The sequence below is a fragment of the Coturnix japonica genome, chromosome 13, assembly GCF_001577835.2.
Source record: "Coturnix japonica isolate 7356 chromosome 13, Coturnix japonica 2.1, whole genome shotgun sequence".
Classification (NCBI taxonomy): Eukaryota; Metazoa; Chordata; class Aves; order Galliformes; family Phasianidae; genus Coturnix; species Coturnix japonica.
The window spans coordinates 3,080,097-3,098,079 of NC_029528.1; the positions used below are offsets into that span (position 1 = coordinate 3,080,097).

The 17,983-nt window shown below is 41.3% G+C and overlaps 1 protein-coding gene across 3 annotated transcripts in view; it reads right to left on the minus strand.

Moving 5' to 3' along the window:
* The window catches only part of TRPC7 (transient receptor potential cation channel subfamily C member 7), a 64,333-nt gene continuing 46,350 nt past the window's right edge, over nt 1-17,983 (minus strand). Inside the window, exons 7-13 of one of the 3 annotated variants that reach the window (XM_032447433.1) lie at nt 17,243-17,405; nt 11,218-11,413; nt 7,675-7,896; nt 6,185-6,265; nt 3,759-3,812; nt 2,406-2,481; nt 23-1,698 (exon numbers count right to left, since the gene is read on the minus strand). In XM_032447433.1, the coding sequence (XP_032303324.1) occupies nt 1,556-1,698; nt 2,406-2,481; nt 3,759-3,812; nt 6,185-6,265; nt 7,675-7,896; nt 11,218-11,413; nt 17,243-17,405 (935 nt within the window). In that variant the 3' untranslated portion in view covers nt 23-1,555. Of the gene's footprint in view, nt 1,699-2,405; nt 2,482-3,758; nt 3,813-6,184; nt 6,266-7,674; nt 7,897-11,217; nt 11,414-17,242; nt 17,508-17,983 lie in introns of all 3 variants that reach the window. The other 2 variants (XM_015875865.2, XM_015875866.2) reach the window with 2 other exon arrangements.

A 17,983-nucleotide genomic window follows, 5' to 3' on the forward strand; every position in this document is an offset into this window, starting at 1 on the left:
TTTCACCGAGTGTACAACAAAATATTATGAGGTAATTTTATTATTTCTTTTCCTGGTTTTAGGTAAAAATATGACAGTATACAAGATAATCTTATTAAAGGTAAAAATACAGTATTCTGCTTTTTCTCTAAACAGATCTACTTACAGTACACATTTTTATTGTCTTTTTTTTCTCACTGTTTTTGTACAAATATAACTATGATACTATTAGGCTATCTGTGTTCTCATCTGGCACTTAAGAACTGATCACGGGTCACCTTCTGCTTCTGCTTGTTTTTCGCAGCTGATCCCTAAACACAATGGTCATCTCGTAGGTGTACCTTGTGAACAAACAGGACAGTTCAGCGGTTCCCAAGTAGTAAGGTGTGCTTTAAATATTGAAATCAAGTAGCTAAATGTAGAAACCCAAGCAATCCAAGTCTCCAGTTGCTTTGCATCAACTCGCTGCTTACCCTTTGTAGAAGTGCAGTCTGAGTGTTTGTATTACAGCCTTGGAAGTGGTTTTATTTCCTTCCAGGTCCTCCATAAAAGCCAAACACATAACTCAGGACAATCATTTCTCCAACAATTCATTCTTCTTTTTATTTCTTACTTGTCAGCACATCCCCATTGGAAATGAAGCCTTTTCTTCCTAGGATTCAAAGATTTGAAGCTCCTGGGGTGTTTTTCATGTTTTACTTCATCCTATGGCTTGCTGTTTTGAAGCAGAGCAGCTGAATTGTGTTGCTGTCATCAGTTAGTGCTGTTCCTTGCCCTGAACACATAAGCACAAAATACTTTATTTCTGCTGTGGATTTTCACTGAATGTTTCAGTACACTGTTGTTGTAGCTGGATCATCTATGGACAAAAGAGAGGCTCAGTGTGTGTGTACGAAGGGACCGTATCCATTAGTGGGTTGGCTAATACAGCTGGAAAAAGCTGAGAGGGGTTTCTGGATTGGAATCCCTTTATCAGGTTCCAGCAAAGGGATGAAGGGTGCTTTACCCAACAAGTTTGGTTCATGGCTCCAACTCTCTTATCCAGTCTGAAAAGTAGCTGACAATCAGCCTTGGTCATTTCAGCAGATGATTTCTATGCTTTTAATTAACCACCATGCTGTTCAAAGTTACCTCCGTGGATGCCCATGTAAACGTAAAAGGACACAGCCAAGGACAGGATTCTTTTAAATTCTCAAGGAATATGCTTGGCATGTTTTTCCTTCAGCCTTCACCTACTTCAGGTCAGTACAGAGTTAAGGTAAATGAGCACAGTTCACTGGAGACAGGTGGATGAAGGTCTGGCTTTTTTGCCTTTAACTAAAGGTGCCTTCCCTACGCTTCCTTTACTTCTGATGTTGAAGGTTGTATGCTTTTTAACAGTAAGTTGTTTTGTGTCATAAAAGCTTTAACTGGAAAGTCACTAAACACAGGAGGAATGCAAGTGCTCCAACTGACACCTGCCAGTTTATAGAAGAGTGCCTGGTCCCTGTTTTTTGCGCTGTTTTTTGTCCTCTTAAGATGCTGGTTGAGACTGAGTATCATTTAGAAAACCAGGTGCTTTCCTCTCTGCTCACCATCAAATGTCCTTATTTAAGTTCTTCCCGAACTTGTCGCTCAGTTGCTGTATGAGTCTTGCCAGCTCACCAGTAGCTTGGGACTTTTCTTCCAGGAGTTCATATCGGAGACTAGAAATATCTTGCTTAATCTCTTTAAGTTCTCCTAAAGGGAGGAATACATTGTTGTTAGCAATATCAAGGAAATCATACCTATGGGTTTAAGACAGGAGAGATTATCTCCTATCTTATACCTGAGCTTGGACATGGGTATTTGTGGCACTCTATATGATGTTACTGCTTTTATGCATTTAATATTTGGCTTATAGGACCAACAGCAGTATAAGCTATGTATGGAAAATTCATCTTCTTTCCCAAGTCTGTTCTCTCTCCATGTGTAGATCTTCACCTACATGGGACGTTTGCAGAAGGATAGCAGGGAGAAGGCATTACAAAGAGTGTCTTTTCCATCTGCTTACAAATCCCACAAGATACCAAGGCAGCGCATATCCTTATTCAGTTTCAGCAATGCCCTTGTGGTGGACATGGGCAGTACAGCCAATAACTACTTTACTTAGGCCCCAAGACAAGGCTAAGTATGAATAATGCCCTGGGTTTTGCAAAGGAAGGATATGTGGAGCTAAGAGGCAAAGCAGGACAATGCACAGACAGACCCTATAACACATATTTTCCGATAAGGAAAATTTCAGAGCAGAAAGGTGGCTCTGAGTCAGCATTGTTTGCCTTCGTGTGAGCCTGAGGCATGTCTCCTCTCCACAAAGGCTGTTCTCAAAGCTCAATCCTTTCTCTTGAGATATCAGTAGCAGTAGCACGACATGCTCTAATTTGTGGCAATAATAAAAATCCACTCACCTTCATTGACTTCATCATTTTCTCGGTCCACCTGAGCCTTCAGCACATACCGCTTAATCAGGCGTTTCATTATCTTCTGAAAAGAGAACAGAAACACTTAAGGTGAGTTTATCCACACCTCCTCAATTCTGAGAAATTCAAGCTCTTGATTTCTCTATGGATGAAGCCTGGCTCCAGAGGAGGCAAAGGGATTTTTATTGCTGACTTCTCGTTTATTTACTACTTTATATTGTGAACTTCGTATTGAAATAGCTGATTGATAGCCATTCCATAATGAGTCCTCATTATGTTTGTGGGATACAAGAGTGCAGAGTATGTCCCACAGATAAAATGAAAACACAGATGATCCAACAGCAATTTAAGAAGTAGGACTCAGACCATTTCTTGAACAAGCTGCCATTTAATGCATCTATAAAATAAGCTTTACTGGAAGAAATAAGTTGTTAGTTAATGATGGTAACAAACTCACTAATGATGATGAATTGAACATCTGACCCAAGTCTAAACAGAAATACTTGTTTTGGAACATGGGGTTGAGGAGAGAAAACAGACTTAGAGAAAGAGAGAAGAAAAATGGAGAAGGAGAAATTTTTTTAGAGAAATGGTGGATTTTATGGGACACAGAGAGGACAAAAACAGCATCATGTAGATTTGTAAAATGGGCAATGACTGTTAGTAAGGAACCAGATACATGGAAACTGTAAGAGGTGATGATGAATACAAGCTTGCAATGTGATATTGTTCAAAAAATGCCTTATTTATGTAGAAGGAAAGTAACTTAGTCAGTCTCAGGCTGCCAAGTGGCTTATGGCAGAAGGCCTACATCATTGCCAGCTCCTCACTACAGAAAATATGCTCATTAGTGGGGAAAAAAGCATTTGAACTGTGAGAAACGTAAAAGTATTTCTCTGTCAGAGATAATGATCAGGAGTCAAACTAATATACCTAAATTTGCTTATTGGTTGTTTATATCAGTTCTTGGGCACCCAATGCTTGATGGCCAAGAGAAGATATGCAAATATCTCTTCCTCTCTTCTCTTCCTCTCTTAGCATGAGCTCAACTATTTGCAGAGCAATCCCGTCTGCTTTGAACTTCACTTAAAATCACTGCAAAAACTGTGAAACTCAAATTAAGGAGTCAATACACTTGTTCTTTTTGTTTCCCTAGAAGCCAGCTATGAATTATAACGGTACAAAATGCACGTGCACATCAAAGAAGGATCCACTCATTTATATATAGGTCATGAAGTCATGGAATGTGGGATGTTAAAGACTCTGTCCTTGTCTCAAAGAGGCATCTGGCTAACCAGGTGGGTCAGTTAAGGCAACAGAGGTGAGGCACGGCGCACGTACGGTGTGTTGAAGATGGCCAAGGTAGTAGAATCCAGAGGGAGGTAGGGTTGGCACCTGGGAAAACATAAATGAAGTAATGTTTGGGGAAAGTAGGGAAATCCTGGGTCCAAAATAAATGATTTGTTTTGTTGTTGTTTCAGAACAGGTGACAGGAAATTTAGACTAAAACAAGGAATCAACGTAAACAATATTATTATTATCTGGAAAAAAAAAAAAAGCCCTATGTACTCCACTTCCCATGCAGCTGGTATTTTTGATGGCCACTACTCAAATATAGTCCTATATTAACTGCTGTATGTGAAAGCCAAAAGCCTAAAGGTGCCCACCTAATCCACTGAGTACAGAATGCACACAGATTTGTCTACAGAAACTAAATATTAAAAACATGGCCATCCCTAACACGAGGCTCCTTAGTCACCTAGTAGACAGTAGTGTAGTGTATGCCAGTAGGTATAGGAAAGTAATTTGGTTTTGCCCCAGGATTGCTTTTCTCCTTCTCCCCAGTGCTGTTCCTTAAATCTACAGTAAAAGAAATAGCCTCTCTGCAAAACAGTTTTGTTTATCACAGGGAAATGCAGAATAAAGCTTCAAGACAGTATCTTGATAATGAAGGCCAAACTTGAAACAGTTTAAATACATTTGGTCTCTAACCCACACGGTACCCATCGAGCAGTACAAGAGCTCCAGAGTGAAGTGAGCCATCACATTTGCTCATCTCTTAACTTGCAGCTGTTTTATCACTCTGAACATCAAATAAATACACTCCAGAGCTTCTAAAATTACCAAGTAGTCCTTCCAATTTCCCTGACAAATCCTTTTCTGGCTTTTATAGAGGAAGGTGCTGCTGACAGCCTGACAGACTGCCAGTGCTGGGAGTAGGGACCGACACATGATAAACTTAGTGCAGCATTTTAGCAGTGCTCCCTTCAAAGCCTCATCTCGAGAGGGTTTGATGAAGACATCCTTTTACTCAGCCTAGTTTATCCCCACATCATGGCAGCTATTTGTTGAGCTGTTTATCCTGTTTCTCAATGTACTGCATGTTTAGGTTCTGCACATCTTCTGGTGTCCCATGAGAGCACCATACTACAGCTACACAAAGTGCAGGTCTACTTCACCTGGTAAGAATCTCTAAAGGAAACGTGCAGAGAAGCCACTACTCCAAACATCTTCTCAGCTGCAGAAGAAAGCACACTGTCCAGATATCAATGTGTTTGTTCTTTTTCTATACTTATATAATGAAGATTATTACACCTTTCTTGTGTTATTTGACAATTTCTTCCTACAGTAACTGACATTTTCAGATCATTTGAAGACAAGTCCAATAGGAGCAAAATCAAGAGAAAATAACAAGTATTTATGCCTGTCTTTCTTTGAAAACTCAACTTATTTTCACAGCTGTCTTTGGCTTTCTCAACCCTAGAAATAAGAGCTTAATTTACCACAAACATTAGGTGATCTCATTTACAAATTATATCAGCAGAAGCCAACACATCTTTCTGCTGTCCATGGGCCTGAATGTACAGGAAAATGTCAGAAATGCCAAAGTGCTGCTTTGAGAAGGACAATCATCTCTCTTCCCTTCAATTTTGATGGCGCTAAGCCAGCTAAATCCAGATGCCAGAATGAACAAATTCCACTTCCAACTGAGTCTCAGAGATACCTTGGTGTCTTGGTATAAAAGCAAGGACAACTTTTATGACCAGAAACATAATAGTGCCATTTTGTTACACAGCCCAGGAGCTCATTGTGCTGGAGGCTTCACCAACATAAAACAAATCAGCCCTAGAACTGCCAGTGCACATTTTACCCCATCAAACTATTATTTTCCTCAACTCTTTAATGTCAGTTCCTCCAGAGGCAGTAGTTGCCAACTGATTCTTTTTCACTGTATAATTAAAAAATAAAAATTGAATGGGACACATTTTGCTTATGGTGTTGCCCCCACTATACGCTTGCACAAGAAACAACGCTTTCTGCTGGATCGAATGCTGCAGTGAGACAGAGCTGTGTTAGTTCCATGCTGGGGTTCCTTCTGCCACCACTGCAGCCATAAGTGTTTTCGGACCATACCACATTGCAGGTAGGACATGTTACTTGACAGAGAAAGCATGTGCAAATGGCAATGGAAAGGCTGGAGGGATGGCATCATGTCATGACAATGAAACACTGCCAGTGCAAGACTGGGAGATTAAAACTCGAATGACAGTCCTACTATGAAGCTTAATACCCATGAGTGGAATTAATTAGCGTGACCTATGTTAACACCATGTCTATTTCCATGGATGATACACTGCATTTGTCTCTGAGTGCTGTGACTGCATTAAGCCACAGCTCAGCACATCACAGGATGGCACTGAGTGGATCCAAGCAACACAGCCCAGCAGAGCAGCACACCAACACACTTTGCCCCGCTCTGTGATTACCTGGTATCTCGTGGGCTTGTTGTAAGCATTCTTCAGCGAAAAATTTTCTGTATGTAGACTGCCAGACTGAAAACGAACTTTCTGAAATGATAAAACATTGTGATGTATTAGGTCAGTGGTAGCTTCTCACATGTGGATAACCCCAAAGTAAATGGAGATTTGTAAAACCCAGTAGGAAATGATTAAAGGCTTGGGTAGAATGAAAGCCAGTGCATTCTGTTCTAAAAAGGTAATGTTCTAAAGAGAGAAAAGAATTGAAAACCAGAAATTGCTGGGAAAAAGAAAGGATTTTATGTTGTCAAGGCAAAAATAGCATTCTCAGACAAGTTTTGGTTAGGGAGGTACTAAGAAAAACAAAATGTATTTATCTTAGATTGGTGATTACCAATGGAGGGCATAGTTCTAAAAAAATAAATAGATTTGTAGAGAACAAGTCAATGCAGCTATCAGAAATTCTGAAACAGAATTGATTTTCAGCAGTTCTCTGAAAACAGGAGGACAATTTGCTACTTTTTTATCTGAACCCTTTTAAAAAATAGAACAGTATTTATTTTTTATCAGATGACAACAAAGCTATTGATTTTCCCTTCTAGAAGCTTCCAAAAGTCTTTTCAGAAGCCCAAGATTCATTACAGATTTCTTTGACGCTCTTATCCACCTATGAACTTTTTGGCCCAAGTGCTAGAGAAGTAGACTAGTACTTACTCAAAGGAACTAATTCATACTGTAGACTCAAAGGAGCTAAAACACAGACTCTTGCAACTGTATACAAGTGTATGTAGGGAGAGGTCCTTAATTAAGGGTCTTTTATCCCCAACTGTCCCACAGATCTTGAGAAACAGTGTCATTATTATTACTAACCAGCAAGCTGATAATGGCTAAACAGATGATGGGGAACACACTTCTCTTTCAAGTGGTCAAAGAAGAGATGGAAGAGGCAGGATCTGCCAATCAGTGCTACCCAGCACTAGGCAGAAGTAAGCAGAGGGGTTGCTAATTACAGCTATAGGCATTTAGGAGGTGTTATTAGTAACTGCTTGGAAATTTGTTCCCAAACCTGGAATGGTACTAAATACAGTGGTTAAAGTAATGGCACTAAAATTAACTGGGAAATCACTTAAAGTCAAGAGTGTGTTTTGAAGAGGCATAAAAGCCTGCTGGGCAGACTGGGAGCCAGACAAGATGGGATATTATTTGTGCCTCTGCCCCAGGTCTTTGACTTTGTCTATTAGGATCTGGGAAACCCCATTACAGAAGTGCCTCCTTTTATAACAGTTGTTCTGACACAAGTGTACTGACAGCGCTTGGTACAACAAGGCTGCAAGTCTGGGAGGACCCTCTAGGTGCTGATATAGGACAAGTAACAACACTGAGCAAGAGGCTGCACTGTCCCTGGTCAACCCACAAACCACACAACCCCCTCCAGAAGGTCCCTGCAGCCACGAATCCAATATTCTACACAGAAGGTGAAAAGCAAAGATGCAACATACCCGTTGTTTGGAGTTCAGCATCCCCATCTCAAGATCATTTTCACAGTTTTTGGCCTTAGATTTGCAGAGTTTTATGAGGCACATTTTTATTCTCAGTATGAGATAATAAAATGATTTAGGGCTTGGCACTAGATTAAAGGGAGCAGGTAAAGTCCTTCCTTCATCAAAGTAGGACAGCCAGAGTTTGGCACGTGCAAACTTCCACTCCACATCTGCATCCTCCTTGGAAAGGGAAGAGAAAATAACACCCAAATGCATAATTGGCACAAAGAAATGAATTGAGCTATCATAAGAACAAACGTACAGGCAGGATTTAACAAGAATCAGCCTAAACGGGACACCTGAAAACGACAGAGAAACCTAAGAAGATAATGTTATCTCAAAATAAATAAATAAGGAGAAAACGAACAATGAAATGAATAAACAGATTACAAGCCCTCCAAATACCAGACTGAATGCCACCTTATTTCTGCTCAACAGACAATTTCTACAAACTGCTTATTATGAAGAAGTTGGGAACTGTTTCTGCCTTCTAAGCCAGGCAAATGCCAGAAAGGTCAGTGTAAGATGGGATACAAACGAGTTCACATTTCTCTCCAGCAAAGGCTGCAGAAACGCAGCACAGTGTCACAAAGAGACATTTTGGAGGATGGAGGTAGGAGCAAGGAAGGCTGGAGCAGAGCTGTGCTGCAACGAGAGAGATAATGAAGAGCAAATCATTTCAGAGTGGTATTTTTCTCCCTGTTTCTTTGTCTAATTTGAACATGGCAGCACAGCTGCAGCCGTCTTTATAGTGGTGGCCAGTAACTGGGTTTATTGAAGGTGCTTTGCACACTAGTGTGGTTTCTCTGAGCTGAACATTACTTATTTCATTGGACAGCAAAGGGCTCGTCCTTCAGTAACAGCCCAGTGCTTGTGCTTTGCTGCTAAATATCTGTACTAAAACATGCATACATTCATGGAAAGGAGACAAACAACTTACACATACAGCAACAACGACTCCCTCTGATTAAGTGCAGTGCTAATTGCCTGCTAACTGTTATCACTGCACTGGCCAGGAATCACCAATAGAGGAGACCAGATCACTGATTTCTTCTATCATCCGATTACTTCCACGTTAATCCTGACTGCATTCACCACCACAATAAGCCCAGATCAATGCACCTTACTTCTCCTACCACTCACCACCTGCAACTTAAGCAGCTGTAGGAAAAAAAACCCATGACTCAGTGCCTATGAATCTCCTTTATGAAGCATCAGGATGGGCCAGGATCATTTCCAAGCACAAGGACAAGGTTAAGGTTAGCACACCCTTTATGGATCTACTACTTGGCATTTGCAGAGGATGATGGTCAGACCCATCCATCAGGACAATTTATCAGGAAAAGGAACAGAGGAGATACAGCTGCTCTACAGCTGTTCTCCTTGCAGTCTACATGGAGACCAGCAGCACAGATAGAAACACAGGCTTCTGGTTCCTTGTACTCACATATATCCATGCTGTGCTGAAATTAGTAACCTCTGGTTACTTCTACCTCCAAAACCATGTCAAACCTGGCATACCACAACTGAGCTTAATTCTGACACATCTGCAGTGATATTCCTGCCAACAAGGCAGCACTCAGTGCTGCCGCTCAGCCTTCTCCTTGTTTGGGGTTGAATCTCACAAAAGCCTAGAACTAAATTATGGTAGAAATAATTTGCTAACATTTTAAATGATAGCTAAGGAGCTAATGATGGAAGTTTGCTAACTGGCAGGAGGATTTTTTTTTCCTTTCCATAAATACAAATTCCAAAGTAGTCAGGAAGCATTAATACTTGAGGGATAAACAGAAGAAAACTAGAATTAGCTGAAAAGAGACATTCAATGGAAAGCACAAGAACTGGCTAAAAGAAAAGCATTTCCCCATTGACTGCAATGGAATTTAATTCCTAAGTAATTACCATCCTCTGTCATTATTGACACTGCTGTTGTCAGATAAACAGAAAGGATTTTCTATTTAGTCAGTAGGATGACTTTGTCTTTCCTTAATCTCTCTGTCGCTGAGGATTTAAAGGAATTAGTGTGAGATTTACTACATTTCTCCCAGTTCTCAAGTAGGAGGGCCTGGATGGAACAGCTCACATTTGATTCTCTTGCTGACAGTTAGAGATGTTCTCTAACAAAGTTCTCAAAAGCTCCAGGCAGCCAAGAAAGATGTTAAAGGTTTTTCCAGGAGACTGTTCATCATGGAATACGCAATATAGAGCGGAACATTAACACAGGCCACCTACTGAGACGTTTGTTCTTCTTTTTCTTTTGTAAACTTGCGAGAACATCTCTACTTACTACAATGAACTAGAAAACTCATTAAGAATCTGAGACCCCTTCAGAAGTAGATCTTGTTTCAGTAGAAGGTTGAGGAAGCTGCTTCATCTTAAGGTTTGGGGGTTGGAATTCAGGGACCTTTAAGGTCCTTTCCAACACAAGCCATTCTGTGATTCAAGGTGATTAGAAAACTTTGGGAAAATACCTTCTGCACACAAGAAAGCTTTCTGGGCATAGAGCACATGTAAGGTCTCTCTGACATTTAGACTCAGTTGCAGCACACATGAGATAGAGCTCTATTTGCACTACAGTACATGGAGGAATCAGACATTACAGTCAGAAAATAATTTCAGCTGTAGCCTTTTGCAGTGTCAGGTTCTGAGGGGAGATTAGAGCAAATAATTAATACAAACCAAGCGACAGAAACTTGACATTTAACAAATCAGTAGAAAGAGGTGAATCAGCATTCAATCACTGTCCAAATATTAACCCTTTCTTTTTCTTCTTCTCTTTTATTTATCAGGGAGTTGTTTTTGTCCAGAGTTATTTAGCAAACCCAGCCAGCTTCTACCAGTGTTACTGAACAAAGTTGGGTAAACCCTGTATATGCCTTTCTGCAGTTCCTTATTCATGTTCTGTGATAGCTGTATTCATATCCTTTATATTCTGGGGCTTTATTTATTGATTGATTTTTGCTCATGCCATTATGATTTGTGGGCCCCAAGACTCCTCAAAATATAAAAAGTAATAAAAAACCAAAATGTCATGCCTGGTTTTTGGACATTAAGAAATTTTTATATGTATATCTATGAGCTTCAGCCCTAGATGGATCTGCAAGATTAGCCAGTAAAAAATAGGGGGAGAAACAGGTGAAATATTGCTTGATTTGTCATAAGGAAACAACAGAGCTAAGGCAGAATTACTGCAACCAACATAGGAAGTAAAAAATATTACAAACTGCTTTCATTAAATACGTGCATAGAAAATGGAGATTGCCCACAGATGGTTATTAAAAGCAAGGAAGTTGAAGTTTTTATAGAAATGATTCGTTGTTAATTATTAATTGAGCCTTAATTTGGGATTGATATGGCTTTGATTCTTACACAGTCTAAGAACTGTGTTTCAGTAATGCTCCAGTTTTGCGTATGGAATAAACAACTTCCTTGTTCTTTTAACATTTTCATTATCAATAATAATTACGCATATTGTGTTCATAACCCAGTTTCTTATCTTACCTCAATTTCCTGATAGGAGTTGTTTATCATGGCTATTAGCATATTAAGCAGCACCACCACCATGGTCACGTTGTATACTCCATAGAGTACGTATCCAATATTCTCAATGAATTTGTGATCGTACTTCAGCACCACAGATATCACTTCAGATAAGCCAAATATTGACCAGAATAAGGTTTTAAAACTTTCTTCTACCCTAAAAATAAAGAAAATGATCACTGTATAGAGTTGGTATCAAATTAGCCAGAATGAATACTAATAACAAAAGTGGCAACCCACCAATATAAACATGATGCCTCAGCACAGTAATTACAAGCAGTTATCCATCACCCTAGGAGATGCCAGATTAAATTTCCTGATCTGATAAAGAAATACTACTTCTATTAACATTATAAAGTGGCAGCTACCTTTCCATCTGTTCTTCTCAGGTGTGTTGTTTGTCACTTGGCTTTTCTGCCCCTATTAAGGACTTCACCATGGGCCACTTGCAATTTGGAAGGGACTCAGAAGTTCTACACCATCACCTATTCCTCATTTGGAGAAGACCAGCACAGATTATTTGGGAAAAGGGAACTTATCTTGACTGTCTTATATGTGATTCCCAGGGCAGAAGAAAAGCATTACTTTCTGCACAAAAGGAATCTGTGAAGAGTTCTCACTTGTTGCACAAGTATAACCAGTGCACCATGCAGATAAAGTCATCCCATGGTCTGATCTTCTTTGGGACCACAGACAAATTCAGGCACCCAAAGATTTGTAAAAAGTAAAACCTTAAACTCCTAAACAACTTGAAATTAAGGAGTAATAGAAGATGCTACAGGAAGCATTTCAATTTGATTATTAGTTACTTGGAAGAAGAAAGAAAGCAGAGGAAAATAAAATTCTGAAAGACAGGAAAAAGAAGAATAAGGTAATGACAAAGAAATGGAAAGGATGCTGGTTGAGTAGCAGATCGAAAGGAGAGCTTAATTCAGGGGAGTCAAAGCTGTACCAGGCAGAAGGAAAGCAACCCTAGACAGAAATGAAGGAAGGGGGAGGATGAGTTTGCTTAGCTTAACGCCTTTACTTGCATCCCAGGAGGGAAATGCCCTTTAAGAAAACAAAGCCATTAACTATATTTAGGATCTTTTAATTATTATTAGGGTGGCAGACTAATCCTGCAAAATCTATTTGTAAAAACAGATAATAGACACAAACTAAAACATGTCCTAGGGAAACAATAAACTTTGCAGCCACTCTGGAATCTATTACACTATGTGTGCAAGCAGAAATTAATTCATACTCTCTGGAGGGTCAGTGCAGAGCACTGTGCAATTCCTTTCAGCCTCAGCAAACTGGCTCTTAGCTCCCATCACAACTCTTGGCATCCCCTCCTCCATTTGCATATGGTAGAAGGAAGACTGCAGTGAATATTCAGGCATTGTTCTCATCCAGCATAACCGCACTGACTCACGGGAGATGATCCTGAGTGGTGTTCTAAATAGGTTGAAATGTGGCTTTCTATTCAGTCTCCATTTTCCTCAAATAAATGTTTGTTCATTCCTCCTTGCTGTTTTGCATGAGGCTGGGATATTACACAGAGATATATCTGTGGGATGAGCTATGACTGCTTCACAGAAGCACCACCTCTTTTCTACTTGGTGTGTATTTCCTCTCCTCAAACACTCTGCTCTTGTCTCCTGCCATTACACCTGACGTTAATATGTCAGATATCCTTCACTTTTATGGTAGTAATCTGCTTAGTTCTTATTCTATTAGACATTGTATTTCCAGTTAAAGAACTTGTACAACACTAAAACCCATCGGCTTTGAAACCTGTCATCAAGCTCACTTATCGAACTAATGAAAACCATAACCACCAGCCTTGATCCCAGCTGCACCCTGCTATTAACCTTCCCTTTTTAATTTGGAAAGGTTCCCTTAGTTTTCCACCCTGCCGGTGGTTTTTAATACAACACGTCAACTTTGCTCCTTTTCTGCAGCTCAAGCATTAACCTTTGTTCTGGAGAGGTGTCAGGTTTTTCTTGAAAAGTTAATTACTGGCTGGCTTTGTCCACCCTGAGAAGGTGAGGGATCCATCACAGCTGCCACACTCCTCTGCAAATGCCCAAGGTCCTCAATCCTGGCCTCAAGTGGGGAAAGAGCAGGTATGGGAGCAGGATAGTGGTAGAAGCGGCATCCCAACACAATGCTCAGCAATGCCTACAGAAAGACACAGAGCTCCCACTTGTGGAGGAAATGCTTCTGAAGGGACCTGGTACTAGGACATCCCCGCCTTCTGAAGAGGCTGTATCAGAGAAACATAGAATGGCTTATGTTGGTGGGGACCAATAAGATCCAAGCCCCCAGGCGTGGACAGGGTTGCCAACCAACAGCTCTCCTGCCCACGGTCCCACTCATGGCTTAGCACACCTCCATGGAGGGGGCATCCACAGCTTCTCTGGGCAGCCTGTACCAAGCCTGGATGGTTCCTCCCCTCTCACTACTGCCAGTTTGCACAAGATCTGGCACAGGTCACAGGGAATGTATTCTTCTCTTTTTGAGAAGATCTCACTGAAATATGAGATGCGGACAGTTGGAGCCAACGTCATGAAATTTCCAAGACACTGATGTGTCTTGTCAGTGCCAACTATGCTGTTTACCCTCCTCCTGCAAAGACCCAAGGTGCTTTACCCTTCCCAAAGGCGAACAAATGAGGGAAGATGTCAGGAGTCCTGCCCATCTTCACAGCACCAGAGAGCAGGGGGAGCTGGCAGGGGTAGACTGAGTGTTGCTGCTTGTTGAGATGGGTATGGTGCGCTCTCCTTGCTGCAGAATGGCCAACTATAGGAGAGGTAACAATTTTGTTTCAATAAACAGTGTTGGTGAACAAAGATTCTGAATTAAGGAAGAAAACAGACCACAGGCAATCATCTAGTTTCAGATTTTCCTTGCTTCTATAAGCAGCCGTGTGCTGTTCATCAAAAAAGATCACGGTGAGGCCATGATTTCATGTGTCTTTCATCCTCCTCTTTAAGAAAGCTTAAGGCATCCTTTCAGACTGAGTTATTTCCTTAAATTGATTGGTAGAGCTTTAACATTGCCAGAAAAGCAATGCAGTCAATATAATTCTACAAAAATATCGTATTTTGACAAAGCAGAATGAGAAGAAAAAAAGCCTCCAAGCATCTAAGTAACATTGGCACTAAGCAGTGACTCACAGTTCCCCTTGGGGAGAAGCAGACAGAAACCCTCATGCTGTAGCCTTCAGCCTGATTTGCCATGCAGAAAGCAAGATGAACACAATCAGTCTTGCCTCCATTTCAATTTTGTTTGCATAGCATGTTCATAATTACGGGCTGTTTGGAGAGCTGTGTTCTATACACAGCATACAATAAACACATAAACAGTGCTGGGGTCGGCTGCAAGAGTCCTGAAAGCTGTCTACTTTTCAGCACCGAAGAACTTAAAAGAAAATCCTGAAAGTATACCCCAGTTAGCTAAATAACCTCAATGTTTAACAGCGTGAGGAAAAAGCACACTGCGCTTTCATTTCCTTTGCGTCAAGAACATTAAAACTGAAGAACTGACAGAAACTGCATGATAACATGGTTCAGAGGCCACTGGGGTGCTGTGTGCCTGCTCTGCAGAGAGCAAAATGAACAGGATTCCGAAAGTGCAAGCTACACCAGCATTTGTGGATTGTTATTATTATTAGATCTAAGCATGCAATTTCCTCTCAGTGAGACCTGGACAAATATACACTCTTTTTTTCTTCCTACACACTGTCCTGGGAAGCTGCGGTTTTCTCAAATTCAATGTTATTTCTGTGAGCAGCTTCTTATCTGTGAGGGTATCACTGGGGATATCCACTGTGATGTTCAGAGGGAGCTGTCAATTCAGTGCCCTGATTAATGCACAAATCCAGCAGGTTTTTTCTTCTGTCACAATTAGCCAGTTGATACCACAGTTAGGTCCCATAGTAAAACAGCCACCATTTTGAGCAGAAAAATTAATTTCTGTAAAATTTCACTCATTAGCAATGCTATGAGGTGCGTTCAGAGAAGTCAGTGAAGTCACAAAATGCTTACAACTTCAGCAAAGTGAGCATTTCTCTCTGCCTCAGCGAATTTGGACAACATATTGAGACTTCCCCTCTTGTCACAAATAAGTGAATGGCAGGAGGAGAGCACTGTGCTCACAGACAGCTCAAGAAAAGCAAAGAGGGAAATGTTGTGAGGATTGGCCCCTCTGCCAACGTATCGTTCCTAGCTTGTCAAAATTGTTTGGGGCTGTAGGTTTCTGGTTTGTTGAATGAGGCGTCTGAGAAGCATTTTGAGGATGAATGTTAATTTACACTCTTTGTTTCGTGTGATGAAGAGCTCATTTTCACTCATCATGCTTTAACGCCTCTGTGTGTTTACATAATCAGAGGAAATCAGGTTTATTTTAAGTCTTTTCCAAAGTAGTAAAAGGAAAATTCATCTTCATGGAAAATTTGCTTCGTAACACCATGAAGTCCCTCCAGGATAAGTGATCACAAGGCTGACATTAAGGAGGACGAGTGGTGCCTTTTGACAGGACTCCCCCCAGCCCACACAGCCCTCAGGCACTCGAGCAATCTTTCCTCCAGTGAGCAGTCACCCTTTCAGGCAATGTTTGCTCATTATTTCCATCAAAAGATGGAGGGATCCACTCGTGCTGTGTGTGTTAATTGAACGGTTATCATTACTGCATCAGAGATAGAATCTGTTAACCGCTGCTCTGATGATGTGCCTGGGGGACACCACAACTGCTGCAATCAAGGGACGGCATCGACTCAACTTCACATTAACTCCTCTGCTTCAAGGACATCTCCTCTCCCAATAAGAACCAAGTCACATCCCACACTCAATTTTCTTCTCTCTTACTACTGAGCACAGATAAATGTAATTGCATCTGCCCTCACAAATCCTTCCATTAAAGTGTATCCTGAGGTTACAGGAAGGTTCAGAACGCACATTTGGCTCAATCAGAAAATTTAAACGCTGTGGTACAAAGTATGCGTTGCACAAGAGAGTAGTGTAGTAAGACTGGCTCCTGTCTTTGGAAGGACACAGCCACTCACAGGGCAGCAATGATACCAATAAGGTCATTTCTCCTAGGGGAGCTACGAGCTGAGGCTTGCTGTATGACACATTAGAGGAATGACACATCCAACACCAGCTGCAGTCTGCTCCTCATCTCAGGCTTTACAAGTGCAGTGAAATTGCCTTGATGTCAGATCACAGCAAGGGGAAAGCATCACACCAAGCTTCCCTCTTCCCTCACAGGTGGGTGTGTGGGATGGAAAGCCCCACTGTGGGAAGCCCAGCAAGAAGTAGGGAGAGAGCAGCTAAGAGGAAGGGAGATTTAAGTTTGGTGGGCTCACAGGAAGAATAGGGAACACAAAGGTATGCTGAAGAGATGGACTACTGTTTGCATATAGAATCACCCACTGTACAGACACCTCTCTGCTTTTAGCCAAGCACCTCAATAACTGCAGAAGAATGTTCAGCGGCATCCCAACTACCTGGGCAGAGATAGCAGCAGCAATAAACCATAGAATCATAGAACCATGAGGTTGAAAAGGACATACAAGATCATCTAGTCCAAGCATCCTCCCACTACCACAGCTATAACAAACCACTAAACCATCTCTCATAGCTCCTCATTCAGATGCCTCTTGAACACTGCCAGGGATGGAGACTCCACCACCTCCCTGTGCAGCCATTCCAGTGCCTGACCACTCTCTGAGAGAAAAAGTTCCTTCTTACATCCAATCTAAACCTCCTCTGGTACAACTTGCAGCCATTTCCTTGGGTCCTGTTTGTTGCCTAGGAGAAGAGGCCAAGCCCCTCCTCATTACAACTTCCCTTCAGGAAGTTGTAGAGTGCAATGAGGTCTCCCCTGAGCCCCCTCTTCTCCAGGCTAAACAATCCCAACTCCCTGAGCTGCTCCACATAAGACCTGTGCTCCAGAACAAACAGAGCCCTGTAAGAGCAGTCCCTTTTCCTTTAGTACTCACGTTGTAAATGCAGGGTTGTATTTTGCGCCAAGGTAGTAAGAGTAAAGGTTGAACATTCCAATCATGAAGGCCAGGAACACCATGATGAATATCACCATGAACTTGAAGATATCTTTCACAGTCCTTCCCAAAGAGATCTGCAGGGGCCCGAAGCTTTCGTTGGCTGGAAGAATGTAAGCAATGCGGGAGAAGCTGAGTACCACAGCTATTGCATACAGTCCTTCTGAAATGATCTGAGGATCCGAGGGAAGCCACTTGTTCCTGGCTAAAACAATACACGGACATTAGACATTAGTAATGAAAAGTGGTAGGTGGATGTTATGATGATGAACGACTCTCTTTTTAGGGCTGAATCTCGATTCTGTCCAGGAGTTAGAGGAAAAAATGGGTTTGAAACAACTGGTTGCTGAGGCCTTCAGCATCCTTTACCAGGATGGGCAAAAAACAGTTGCGTTTTTGACATGGAAAAGATGAGAAATGAGCGAGTCACCGAAATTTACCAAAGTCACACAACAGATAAAAGATGCAACTTTAAAAAAGTTTGGGAGTTTTGATTTCCTGTTGGAGCATCAACTGTGCTGTCCTTTTTCCAGCTGATACCCCTGAGACTGAAAACCAAAATGACAACAAAGCAGAATTTGGCCATAACTCTAGCTGGATACATGGCACTATGTCAATATGTGGAAGAAAAATGTTAGGGAGGCTGAAGTCTCTCTCAGTAATTTTAGGGAAGGAAGCTTG